General features: G+C 46.6%; 1 protein-coding gene across 3 annotated transcripts in view; it reads right to left on the bottom strand.

Moving 5' to 3' along the window:
• Positions 1–69: 69 nt before the first annotated feature.
• LOC131108558 (cadherin-20-like) overlaps positions 70–12,561 on the bottom strand; it is a 40,923-nt gene continuing 28,431 nt past the window's right edge. For 2 of the 3 annotated variants that reach the window (XM_058059592.2, XM_058059590.2), the window contains exons 2-12: positions 8,825–9,079; positions 6,456–6,750; positions 6,260–6,379; positions 5,999–6,166; positions 4,686–4,873; positions 4,340–4,593; positions 3,109–3,245; positions 2,266–2,387; positions 2,082–2,199; positions 1,655–1,906; positions 70–1,573 (exon numbers count right to left, since the gene is read on the bottom strand). In XM_058059592.2, coding sequence (XP_057915575.2) covers positions 1,041–1,573; positions 1,655–1,906; positions 2,082–2,199; positions 2,266–2,387; positions 3,109–3,245; positions 4,340–4,593; positions 4,686–4,873; positions 5,999–6,166; positions 6,260–6,379; positions 6,456–6,750; positions 8,825–9,025 — 2,388 coding nt within the window. In that variant the 5' untranslated portion in view covers positions 9,026–9,079 and the 3' untranslated portion in view covers positions 70–1,040. The remainder of the gene's footprint in view (positions 1,574–1,654; positions 1,907–2,081; positions 2,200–2,265; positions 2,388–3,108; positions 3,246–4,339; positions 4,594–4,685; positions 4,874–5,998; positions 6,167–6,259; positions 6,380–6,455; positions 6,751–8,824; positions 9,080–12,561) is intronic. The other variant, XM_058059591.2, reaches the window with a different exon arrangement.

Genomic DNA, 12,561 nt, shown 5'->3' on the forward strand with positions numbered 1-12,561 from the left:
TGATTAAAAACTACACCTGAATGTTAAATCAACACATAGTCATGAAAAAAATACTTTTTGCTCATGTTGCATTTCACCTCCAGCCACTAGGGGGCGTAGTAGTTGCCAAGTAGGTGTTTATTGAATGAACCAAGTAGGAATTATTGCAACCTGTATGATTAAATTAGCTGTAGAAAAACAAATTGCGCATAATTTAATGATATATAACGCCGTGGGAATCTTTTTGGGTGGGGACCAGCCCTAATAAAGTTATTAAATTCTCAAGGATAGGAAAAAAAATACATGATTGCAAAATGTCTTGCTGCCGTTCCTGCTTTGATTGACAGAAGCAATTAAGCCAGAATTTCAGGTCTAATAGATTCACTGTTGCTAACAATAATGTATTAGGTCCTTGTGGGAAAGCGTGTAGCATGTTTTTCATTTGTGTTATTTTTTGCTACAGAAACACATCCGGCTATAAACAAGTTAATTAAGTACTTTGAGGCAAACTAACTACAAAGTTTACGTTTTTTTTTTTAGCTTTTTATTACCAAGAATACAAAAGAGTATCTACATTCACACACCGTGTAGCGTAGCATGAGCGACCACATGAAATTCAAGTAAAAATATCAAAATCCTCACAAAGTTCTTATTTGAAAGTCTTTTTTTTGTTTTTTTTTACTTCTTTTTATAAACCCAAAATGTCCTTTTTACATTTGGCACTTAATGCAGATGTCCTCTGCGCTCTAGGTCGTGTTCGTGGCCTAGTGGTCGCCGTCGTCGGACTCCAGCTGGCACGATGGTGTCCACAATAAAAGGCGCTCGACATAAAATCAATGAGACGGCCTCTGTTTTTCTGCCGTGCAATAAATTAGCTCAAACATAAATAAAGAGCAATAAATTAAAATGACACGGTGGCTCGCCGGGTGTTGTCGATCCTGCCTTGAAGCCGTAAATCCAGACCCACGTAGGTGACCAGTCAGTTTGCCTGTTGTCACTCCGATATCCGATCATTCCGGATGTTTCTTCAAGGAGTTCAAAAGGCATGGAGGTTAGTCGTGCTACCACATGGGAGCATTGTTTGTTTCCAGGACTCCGTACATCTCGGCCAGTTTCTTGAAGCGAGGCCCCCAGTCGTTGAGGTAGTCGTACTCGTGGTCGCCGCCCGACGCCCCCGACTGCAGCGAGCTGAGCGACTCGGCCACCGAGCCCTCGCCCTCGTAGGCGTACGTCTGCAGGGAGTCGTACGGCGGCGCGCACGGGTCCAAGTCGGCCTCCAGGAGCTTCGACAGGACGTATCCTTGGACGTTACTGCTCTCGCCGCCTACGCCAACGGCGTCGCCGATCACGCACGGGACATAGCGAGACAGACTCTCGATCTCGGGGAGCATGTCTTGCCTCATCTTGCCCCCCGGGTGAGGGTGCACCTCACGTGGGTTCCACATGGCGGCGATGTCAAAGGCCTCCGTGTCCTCCTCGCCGCCACCTTCGTCGTCGTAGCGTACAATGTTCTCGTGGACGTTCTCCTCCTCGTCATGCGGGTAGGGCTTCTTACGGTGAGTGCGCAGGGAAAGCATGAGCAGGATCATCACTGCTAAACACAATGAAAAACATTACAACACACATCAAAGAACCCCCACACGCCCTTTTTAAGGAACGTTTCCACTCCACTCACCCAGAAGCACGAAGATGCACGCCAGGATGGCGATGAGCGCCGCCCTGCTCAGGCTGGAGGGAAGCCTGTAGGCCTCGGCGTTGCACGACATCACGTTGCCGTCGTGGTCGCAGCCGCACACGCGCACCGTCAGCGTGCTGGTGCTGGTCTGGATCGGCTGCTCCCCGTCGGTCACCACGATGGGGAGGTAGAAGACGCTCTGCTCGTGATGAGACCAGCCGCCGCGCCGTGTCAGAATCCACGCCGTGTTGTCTGGAAAAAAGCAGGAAGCTGACATGAGCGTCTTGGGAGTAGTGATTCCCGACTGGTGTGTCAGAACCCAAAAGTGGGTTGCCGTTATCAGAATAACGTGCGTCACTGATATAGAGGATCTTTGACTGCTGTGATCATAATCATATTGTTTTGTTTTTTTTATTTAGGTGCCTACCTTGGTTGTCTCGCAGAGTAAAGTTTGGATTGTTGGCAGCGTCTGGAGCCAAGGCGTAGGATAAGTGATGCCCACTGGGGGGTTCGTCCGGGTCGACCGCCGTCACCGCCTGGATGAGCTGTACGGAACAACAATGTCTTAGCAACATGCATATGTAAGTACAAAGCCAAAAAGGCTGCAATACCTGTCCTGCTTTGGCGTTGTCACACACGTAGGCCTCCAGGTAGTCCGTCAGGGACGGAGCGTTGTCGTTAACGTCCTGGACACGTATCGCCACGGTGACGCTGGAGATCTGCGACGGGTTATCTGCAGATGAGCGAGATGCACGTTAGCAGCGCATTACTCTTTATTAGAAATCATACATAAGCATATGCTAACCATTCAGTGGAAAGACAATTAGCGCACACTAACGACTTTCTCAGCTTTCATCACATGACTCATCAATCAAGGAGCGATTCTTAATAAGTCGTTTTTTTATCATCTGGTCCTTTCTCGATGAAAGTTAGAAACACTTGAAGGCTTGTGGAATTAATAACTTATTATCCTTAATTTGTTCACAAAAATAACATGGTTAAGGAGTTGTCATGGCAACAGAGGATCACAACGTTCACTTGTTAGGAATGTTAATGCTCCAATAACGCTTCAATTCAATTAAGTCTCCTAGATGCAGAGGGGGGCGTGGTCTCTAATCTAATGATTGTTTTACTTTCAACTTTCTCATGCACCCCAAATTATTATTCAAGTTTAAAATATTGCAGTGCGTTTTATGTATTTTTTCAGCATTCTTTGATGTTCATGACAGGAAAAAAAAATCAAACATGAAAGCAAATGTTGTGTACATTGCTAAAAACAAACTTGACTTTTATCATTAATTAGCCGCCATGCTGGGGAGGTTATTTAATTAGGCATGAAGCTAATTAGCAGTCTGCTTTTAGATGAAGAGGAGGATGAAGGTGACTTTGAGCACCCCCTCCTGTCCGCAGGGACCGCTACGGGACTCTGACATGTTTTTTAAAAACACACGTACTCATCTCCATGGCCAGCACGGTGATGTTGTGCCAGCCCAGCTCCTCGCGGTCCAACAAGCGCACCGTCATCAGCGAGCCGGACGTGATGTCGATGTAGAAGAAGCGGTCCGGGTCGGTGGACCTCTCGATGGAGTACCTGGCGACACACACAAAACACGCCGCGTCAGCCATTTCATGTCGCTGGGGGAAGCGTGTAATCCCATGAGAGGATGCGTGTGTGCAGGTGCGTGATAAGACAAGAGGGAAAAGGATTCACCGTGAACCTGCAGGCAGCCATCTTGGCTTCCTCTGTACCGTAGTTTTAGAGCGTGTGAGTTTGGGCCTTCTTGGATGCAGTACGCAACAAGGAGGGACATCTGGCACGCTAAACAGTGTGCTCATCGATTTCTCCACATGATTAAATACCTAATTAAAGCCTTTACGTCTAATTAGCCGAGGAGGGCTACAAGCTGGAGGCGGCATCACATCATAGAACGGCTGATGGAAAAACAAAACCAGGCAAAAGTGCTCTGCTTGAACATGGTGGCAAACATTGGGGTCACCTTCTCATCCTAGAGCCATTATGGAGACCTACCGCCCCCTGCTGGCTAACAGTGAGTATTGCACCTCTCATTACACCATTCTTTGAATCCAAAAATACAGTATACACTCTGAAGTTAGCTAACTAATTAAGCAAACTTTAATAAACATTAAATTAGTCAAGATTTTAAATGCTCCAGTAAACACATCTGTTTAATTATTTAAAATGTCATTTCTGAGGTGAAATTCATAGTCAACGTTATTCTATTGTTGACTATGCTACATTTACAAAAGCTTCCTTTCCACTTTTTCATTCACTCCAAATCATTTTTAACGTTCAAAAATAGAATGAAACAGCAGCTCTAAACAGCAGCTACCAACAACACAATACAACAATCGCTACAGTAACAATACTGACACCTGGTGACCACTTTAGGATACTACACCCTCCAATTATGGCCTGCTTAGGATAGTCAGTCATAATGTTCATAAAATGCAGGTCTATTAGCTTGCGAAATGATTGTGCCAGCAACTCATACAGTGGTTTGTATGGATAAATAAATACATATTATAGGTGTTTCAAATCATATAACTACTGGTTTAGGTATATAAACACCCTGGCTATAATTAGATTAGTTATAATGGGACCTTATTAAATTATGCACCCAATAAAGCAAGCAGAATGCAGCATCAAGTCTTAAGCGCGCTCACCTCACACTGGTGTTAGCGGCGTCGGGGTCCCTCGCCGACACCGTTCTCACAATGGTCCCGATCTCGGCGTCCTCCGGCAGCTCCGCCTGATACGCGGCTACGTCAAAGACGGGGGGCTCATCCACATCCTCCACGCTCAAGTGCACGATGGTGACATCCTTGAAGGGCCCGCGCTGGCGGTAGGCAGGGTCCTGATGCGTGTTGGCGCCCTCTACCTTCAGGGTGTAGCTGGCCTTGCCCTCAAAGTTGAGCGGCTGCCGGGAGAGGAGAGAAGATGCTGATGTTGACCTCTAGAAGCAGTTTGATTTTGGAATTTTCACTTTAAAGGAATATCCAGTAGTCCAACCTTCTTGACTGTGATGATGCCAAATCTGTTGCTGGGGTCGGTGATGATATCAAAAGTGTCCCTTCCGTCCCCGTCGATGACCCGATATGTCATCTCGGCATTGACTCCTATATCCCGGTCTTTGGCATAGATGCGGCCCACCTCTGCATCCAAAGGTGCTGACTCCGGCACACTCATCTGGTACAGCCCTGACGAGACAAACACACGTCATTCCTACAACGTCCACTAGAGGGAGCCAAACATCCACTGAAAATCAATTTCCTGGCTCCACAACTGGGTTACTTCCTGTCCTGTGGGTCAACTTGAATTTCATCTCCTGTTTAACCTCAAAGAGGAGGTGACAGCTTCCCAATCTGCGGCGTTCCCTGTGTGCAGAGGAGAAACGCCGCCGCCTGACGGAAGGGAATCCCCCAAGCCATCACAGCCTCCTGCGAGTGATGGCGCTAATTGGGCTGCGGACTAACGAACGAAGGGAAGCGGTGGTGGCTGCGGGTGACACGAGCGAGGCCACCAGTCGGCCCAGGGGCTGACATGCTGCGTGACCTTTGATCTTTCGGAAAGGACCGTGGAGGAATTGAGAGAAACTGGGCTAATCAAAGAGACAGGATGGCCGGGGCGAAGCAGCAAAGCTTGAGACAAGCATACTAAGATACTAATAAGACGCTTAAATGTCCGTGCACACAAACGCCCCATGTCTTGTTATTATTTACAGTAATCCCATTTTCAAACATAAAAATGGCTACCTGAAGTAAAATAGGAATATAAGGCATTGTGAAGACGCATGCTATGTAGTATTCTACTGTACGCTGGTCACTAGGTGTCAGGATTTTAACTGTAATGTTCTGTTCTTTGAGACACACAAGCACCAGACCTGATCACCGCAACAACAGGCTTTTATTGCAGGCTTGAATTATCTGTCAACAGGCGCGATAATTGCTGCGTCCGTACCCTACGCCAAGCTAAAACTCAACTCCGAACCACCGACGTCAGCTTCCTGTCAGACCGGAACACACTTACAATAACACACAAGCATGACTCTTATTCCTGTTTTAAGTGTCTTATTTTGTCACATTATGTCTCCTTTCTTGGGTCACGGGAGTGTAAAGGTGACTATAGGGGTGTTATTTTTGTGTCTAGAGGGCTTTAATATTGGTAAAAACTGTATTTAGAAGGTTTTCTATGGTCTAAAATCCAACTTTACTGTCGGGTTTGGAACCAATTAACTGCAATAAAAGAGGGATTACTGTAATGAGGTTTGGAATTGGGGAAGTAACTCTCTTTGTCAAGTTAACGCCCCGACCGTCATGTCTTACTTTGGTCAAAAACAGGCGGGTTGTCGTTGACGTCGCTGAGTGAGATGCTGACAGTGGTGGTGCCGGCCAGACCGCCCAGCTGGCCGCCCATGTCCTTGGCCTGGATAACCACGGTGTAGTTCTCCCTCATCTCCCTATCCATGTCGGCCAGAGAGACCCGGACCACGCCTGAGGAGACACACGTACCCAAGAATTAATTTTAATTGGCGCTTCAAAATCAAGAACGACGGATCAGCTGGGGATGGAAGCATATGCGCCTACCAGTCTTGGCGTCCACTGAGAAGTAAGGCTGACCTTCCAGGATGCTGTAGACCACCCGAGCACTGTTGCCGTACGTTGGGTCATCGGCGTCGGTGGCAGACAGCTGGATCACTGACGTTCCTGGGAAAGTAACAAGTGAAGTGAAAATACTACATGAATATCATGAATATTTATCAGTGGCATCATCTATGTTTACCTATTTTGGACATTTCAGGCACTGACGCGTGGTAGGGTCCGTCCAAAAACTTGGGCTCGTTGTCGTTGATGTCCTGGATCTTCACGATGAACTCCGACTCGGGCTCTAGGGGTCGGTCGGTGAGGCGGTTGCGGGCCTGCGCTCTCAGCACGTACTGGGCCTTCACTTCCCGGTCCAGCCTCTGGATGGCGTGGATGTCGCCCGTGCTGTCGTCGATGGTGAATGTGGAGCCGGCGCCATCGCCCGTCAGGATGTACTTGATGGAACCGTCGCCTTTGTCCATGTCGGAGTGGAGCTGCATGCACACGTAGGTTTTTTATATTTTTAATGAATGTCATTTTCCTTAATACTGTTAGCATGGTCACATGTCATACACATTCAGTACCTGTTGATATTTGCATTTGAAAATAAGGGCAATTTTCAGTAAAATAGGGAATATTCTGGTCTTCCACTAGGGAGGAATACATACATAAATAATAAATATATGAATAACATGAAAGCAATCAGGCAAGCATGCCTATGGATACTGTATATTAGAATAATAATAATGTCACTTGTCCAATTCTACTAATGAAAAAAAAAACACAGGCCAGAATAAGCAACGTAATTAATGCTAATCTTGACATTTAAAGAAAAAGCAGCATCAAAGCACATGTTGACCCACCCTGATTAGACCTGGCGGTGAAATTTCGTGCACCATAATGGCAACACCTAATCATGGCCCCGATGTTTGTTGCCCGGGGCAACAGTGCGGCACTGCAATCAGAAGCCTTTTGTGGCCTCTGAGTGCAAATGGCAGCTCGTTGATGGGAAATCGCTCGGCCCTTTATTGATGGCCCCTTCGTCGTCAAACATCACAACTAAATGCACCCCTTGATGGCCGTCTTGTGTATAATCAACAGAACCAACAATGCTTCCTCTCCATCACGGGATCAGGGGGTGGTCTTGTCGGGCCGATTGAGTCCTCGCCGCTTCAATTTAGTCACAATATTCTTCAGAAAAGACATCCATCTTTGCTGTCTCATAAGACAAGGGTATATTTCTTCATTGGAAGCACATTGAAATTGTAGCTTCTCACCTGTACGCAACTTTAACAACAAAAGGAGGCGGAAATAAATTTTTCAGCATCAACAGCTGTGGCTGTAGGCAACCTCCTGTCATGAGTAGTCACCATCCAGCAGCTGTAGCCACCACTGGGTGCGCTTGACACTGTTGCTGCTCATATAATGGTAATGGTTTTATTTCATTTGAACATGCATCAGATTACATTTGAATGCATCACATAATCAGTTGACAGTTCCACATGTCCAAAAGGAGTAGGAAGAAGCAAAGCTTATTAAATCCTACCCCTCCATCTGGTACTTTTACAATCAGTAACTGTTACATTTGTTCACTTCCTGCTTTCCTAATATAGTTAAAGTTTTTTGACATAATGGGTACCATAGTAACTGTCAATATAGTGATATATATAGCGCATTATCAAGATTCTTCATTCTTGTACTTGTTTCTTGAATTGGCTCATCTTTGTGTATTGTTTGAGGTCCTTACTCAATCCGTTCCATAGTTTGATTCCACATACTGAAATGCTATGGCTTTTTAACATAGTCCTAGCATATAAGTGTTCATATGTGTGTTGTTTACTCATCAATGCTATTCATTCTGGATGAGAAGTTTGAGTTAGCTCTGTTACAACATCGGTTCTGTCGCTGCTGAGGGACGAGAATGCGCTATTTCACCCATCATGGATCATCTAAGGTAGTCCACAAGTGCAGATGGTGCACTTTTCTTCCTCCAGACAGGTTTCCCTCAGGACTCGTTAGCACTCTAACCGATCACGACACGTGACTTTTTTTTTAGGGGGGGGGGGGTAATTTTCCCTGGAATCCCTAACCCCGCCTCATTAGGCAGTTTTTTTTTTGCATCACTCTCAAAGGGCACTTTCAGAGGATGAATGCTTAATACCGCAACACCATCAGAGTCAATCATGCTAATGTCAGTTCAAGTTGAACAGGCTTTTTAGGATCAAGGCTGCGGGGTTGTTAGGAATTCGGGCCGCCGGCGGGGGGGGCGGCTGGTGATCCTGCGGTTTTCTGCTCACGTTGTGATTGGATAACGATGAAATCTTCGAGGCCCGTTAAGCCTGTGACTCAGCATCAGAATATTTCCGGGGGTTCCGACATTCATATTTGAAAAAGATGTCATTTCTTCAGAGTGAGATGTTGTATGCTGTGTACATGTACATATATAGTACATATGTATGGTTACCTGGGCAACAAGAGATGCTGAATGTTGGCCACAGTGTGACCAATGTGACCCGGCCACTTTAGAAGACCATAAGCGCGGTTAATGGAATACAGTTGTTCACCAACCTTTCCGATATAAAGTGGGTCCAGCCCGGTGTACTCCTCCAGCACAAAAAACTGGTTCCACACCCATCCTCGCTTGACTCTCTGGACCCTCCGTGCAGAGCTTCTGGCCCCCAGAAGGCCAGGACACAGAAGGCTCAGCAGAATGAGCGTCACGTACAACCACGTGCGTCCGAATGCAGGAAGGTGTCGCCGGGGTTCCATATTGAAGTGAAGCCTGCTGCTGTGATCCTCTCTTCTTGTCTTTTGTCGGGTGTGCTGGAAGAAAAGAGGGAAAAAAAAAATGAGGAAGCATTTTCATCATGGACTTTCTTGTTGATCGCTACAGGAGACATGAGAATGACCAGCATGCTTCCTTTCACTTGAAAACACATTACAACTCGCCACTGCTTCCTGGAGGCGAGGACACGACTTCATGCGGTCCCTGGCACTTCCAGGATCCTCCTCCTTGCTGTCACTCACTTGTTTTTCCTTGCTTTTCCGACATCAAAAGTGGAGTCTGCCTGCCAGGAGGCGCTGTTCAATTGATTAAGGCTAATCAATAGCACTTGTCATGCAGGCCCATCTGCATGCTGGTTTTTAATGCGTCTGGGAGGACGGACGCATCTGCTCGCTCGGCTTTGAGGACGTTGAGGAGCGGCAGGCAAAGGGAGGTGGTTAAAAAGGCATCCGGAGGGGGGGGGGAAGTTTTCAGAAGAACAGACTGTTTGACTCCATTCTGCTTTGTGAGTGCATTGTGCCTCTGCAGACTCTAACTTCATTATTGTTGACCTGCCACAAAAGGCATGGAAGGGTGGGGGGCGTGGCTGCATTGTCAGCAAGAGGCGGTGCCGACTGTGTGTGTGTGTGTGTGTGTGCTTGGCAGGATAGCTGACACTTGACCCCCCCCCTCTCCTTTTCTGGGTCTTTTCAGCACATTCACGCCGGCAGCTTTCCACAATGAAGCCACATTTGCTCCCTGTCAGGCTCTTGGCTCCGCCCCCTTGAAAGGTCACAGCTTGCAACCTGGGCGTTTTGCTCCGTTTTTGTGGCGCCTAATGAGGTGACATGCGCTGGCAAAACTTTCTCCCCGCTAAGCCGGTGACTTGTTTAAGAGGGAGCAGCTGGCATTGTGCAGCAGATGAGGAACACCGGGGGGGGGGGGGGCATCATATGAACAAGCTTAAAGCCACAAGCTGACTTTCCCACTGCATTCCGACACACGGATGAAGCAGCTTTTGGATGCACGGAAAAAAAAAATAACACCTTTACACCAAGGTTGTCAGCGAGCAGCTGGTGGGAGAAAATGACGGACACACGCCGTTGCGTCTTCTTCCCGCCGCTGCAGACAACACAGTCCATCACCGCACACGTAATGTCACACCTTCAACGCCGTTTGATAGCAAAAATCGATAGATGCCGCGCTCATACTGCGATCCGCGCAATCAAAGTTTGCACTGTTTGTTTAATTTCTCAGGGCCGATGTCTAGTCAACTTGTGTGAGTTAAAATGGAAAAAAAACACTGAAAGGTATTTTTGTAGTTTTTAAACAAAAAATAAAAAAATCATAAAATGTAGACATAAATGCGTAACGTTTTGTCTTATTTATATATATATTAATAATTTTTTTTAATTTTTAAAAATTGTAAAAACTGAGCATTATGGAGATACATACTTTGGATTGATATACAGCAGATGAAGATTTAAAATACAAAAACTTATGAAAAAATATGCACTTTCATTGCAGTTGTACAGGAGATGTGTAGCTATGAAGGTTTTCAAAATTCCATAAATGAAGATTCATGGAGGTCCCACTGTGTCATCCCACAAGTTGAGGTCATCCTAGGTCATCTCAGTGTGTGGCATAAACGTACAATGTGTGCAGGATTATAAAGTACTGATTTCACAGTGGATGTGTCTGTGCTACGCTCACCTCAAATCCAAAAAAGAAACCCCCCACAGCGTGGAAAAGGCTCTTTTAGACTGGGCGTACACCGTGAAACAGGGGGAGATGCCCCCCCCTCCTCCCGCTAGTTGAAGGGTCACAGCCAATTTGTTAACCACAATTGATTTTGCACGGTAGATCCCGGCGAGAGGGACCGCCTTATATTAGATTGAATTAAGGCTGGAATGCGACCCCATCGGCATGCTGTGGTGAGAGTGAAGCTATGCTAGCATACATACACATACAATACGTACATAATTCAGTCATTTTCATGAGGGTGGCGGGGGTGCTGGAGCCTATCCCAGCTGTCTTCCTGCGAGAGGCGGGGTACACCCTGGACTGGTTGCCAGCCAATCACAGGGCAGATATAGACAAACAACCATTCACACTCACATTCATACCTATGGACAATTTGGAGTCGCTAATTAACCTAGCATGTTTTTGGAATGTGGGAGGAAACCGGAGTAGAAAACCCGGGGAGAACATGCAAACTTCACACAGAGATGGCCGAGGGTGGAATTGAACTTGGGTCTCCAAGCTGTGAGGCCTGCACGCTAACCACTTGTACGCCGTGCAGCCCATTTCATATAATACCATATAAATATAATATAAACTATGAACAGCATCGGCATCCTGTGACCTCACAAATTGACATACCAAAATCATCTAGGAGAGACTTCCTGTGTCTCAATACTTTTGCTAACACAGTGCGCGTCTTTCAAAAGGCAGCATCTGCTTCCTCCATCAGAGCAAAGTGAGCGCGTTGTTTTCCCCTCAACGCTTGGCGACTTCATTTAGTGCTAGGCAAGAAAAAAAAAAAAAGCCGTAAAAGCCGTCTTGTCATTTACGAGGAAATTAAATCACACAAACTGGCCGCGGTCCCGGTGAAGGCAGCGGCGGCGTCGGCGGTTGAGGGGGATGATGTCATCACGCATAAACATCAGCTTTGCAAAAGTTTGCAATCAGTGTCAGTCAAATTAAACGCCGCATCCGATCAAATGAGCTCTCGCCGAGTCAATGAGCGCCGTCACGCGCTGGAGAGAGACGGAAGGTTAATATGCAAACGTCTCCTCGCTGATGATGACTGAGAAAGCCTTTCCTCTTGGCTCTGAACCTCGCTTGCCAATCTGTAGCGTCAGTCTTCAGCCGGCGCTCATGAGAGCGTCTGGAGCTTTAATGGATTTGATGGCCGGGGGAGAAGCTTCACCATCAGAGAGTAGAACCTTGGCTCGGGCCTGATCATGATTACACTTTGCACCTGAACTCAGTGGAACGTAAATGCATGGGCGAAGACGTCAAGCAGACGCACTGTTGTTTGTTGATTGGTCGAATGAATGGTTACTTCCTTGTTAAAGTAGAGTGGAATGGTACGGAATTATTGTTGTTTAGGTCGTTTGTTTACGGATAGCATCGTAACGCAACACAGTTTGCTTCTGTGGGAAATACATAATAATCTGTTTATTTTTGAAATATATTATATATTATAGTTTATATATTATGTTAGCCTTTAGCCTATAGCTAATTTGATAATGATATACATTCATTTTCTACTGCTTATCCTCGCGAGGGTCGCGGGGTGTGCTGGAGCCTATCCCAGCTGTCTTCGGGCGAGAGGCGGTCGCCAGGCAATCACAGGGCACATATAGACAAACAACCATTCACACTCACATTCATACCTATGGACAATTTTGGAGTCACCAACTAACCTAGCATGTTTTTGGAATGTGGGAGGAAACCGGAGTACCCGGAGAAAACCCACCCAAACTCCACACAGACATGGCCGAGGGTGGAATTGAACCCTGGTCTCCTAGCTGTG

This window comes from Doryrhamphus excisus, linkage group LG7 (genome assembly GCF_037039965.1).
Source record: "Doryrhamphus excisus strain RoL-2023G ecotype Guam linkage group LG7, RoL_Dexc_Guam_v1.1, whole genome shotgun sequence".
NCBI lineage: Eukaryota > Metazoa > Chordata > Actinopteri > Syngnathiformes > Syngnathidae > Doryrhamphus > Doryrhamphus excisus.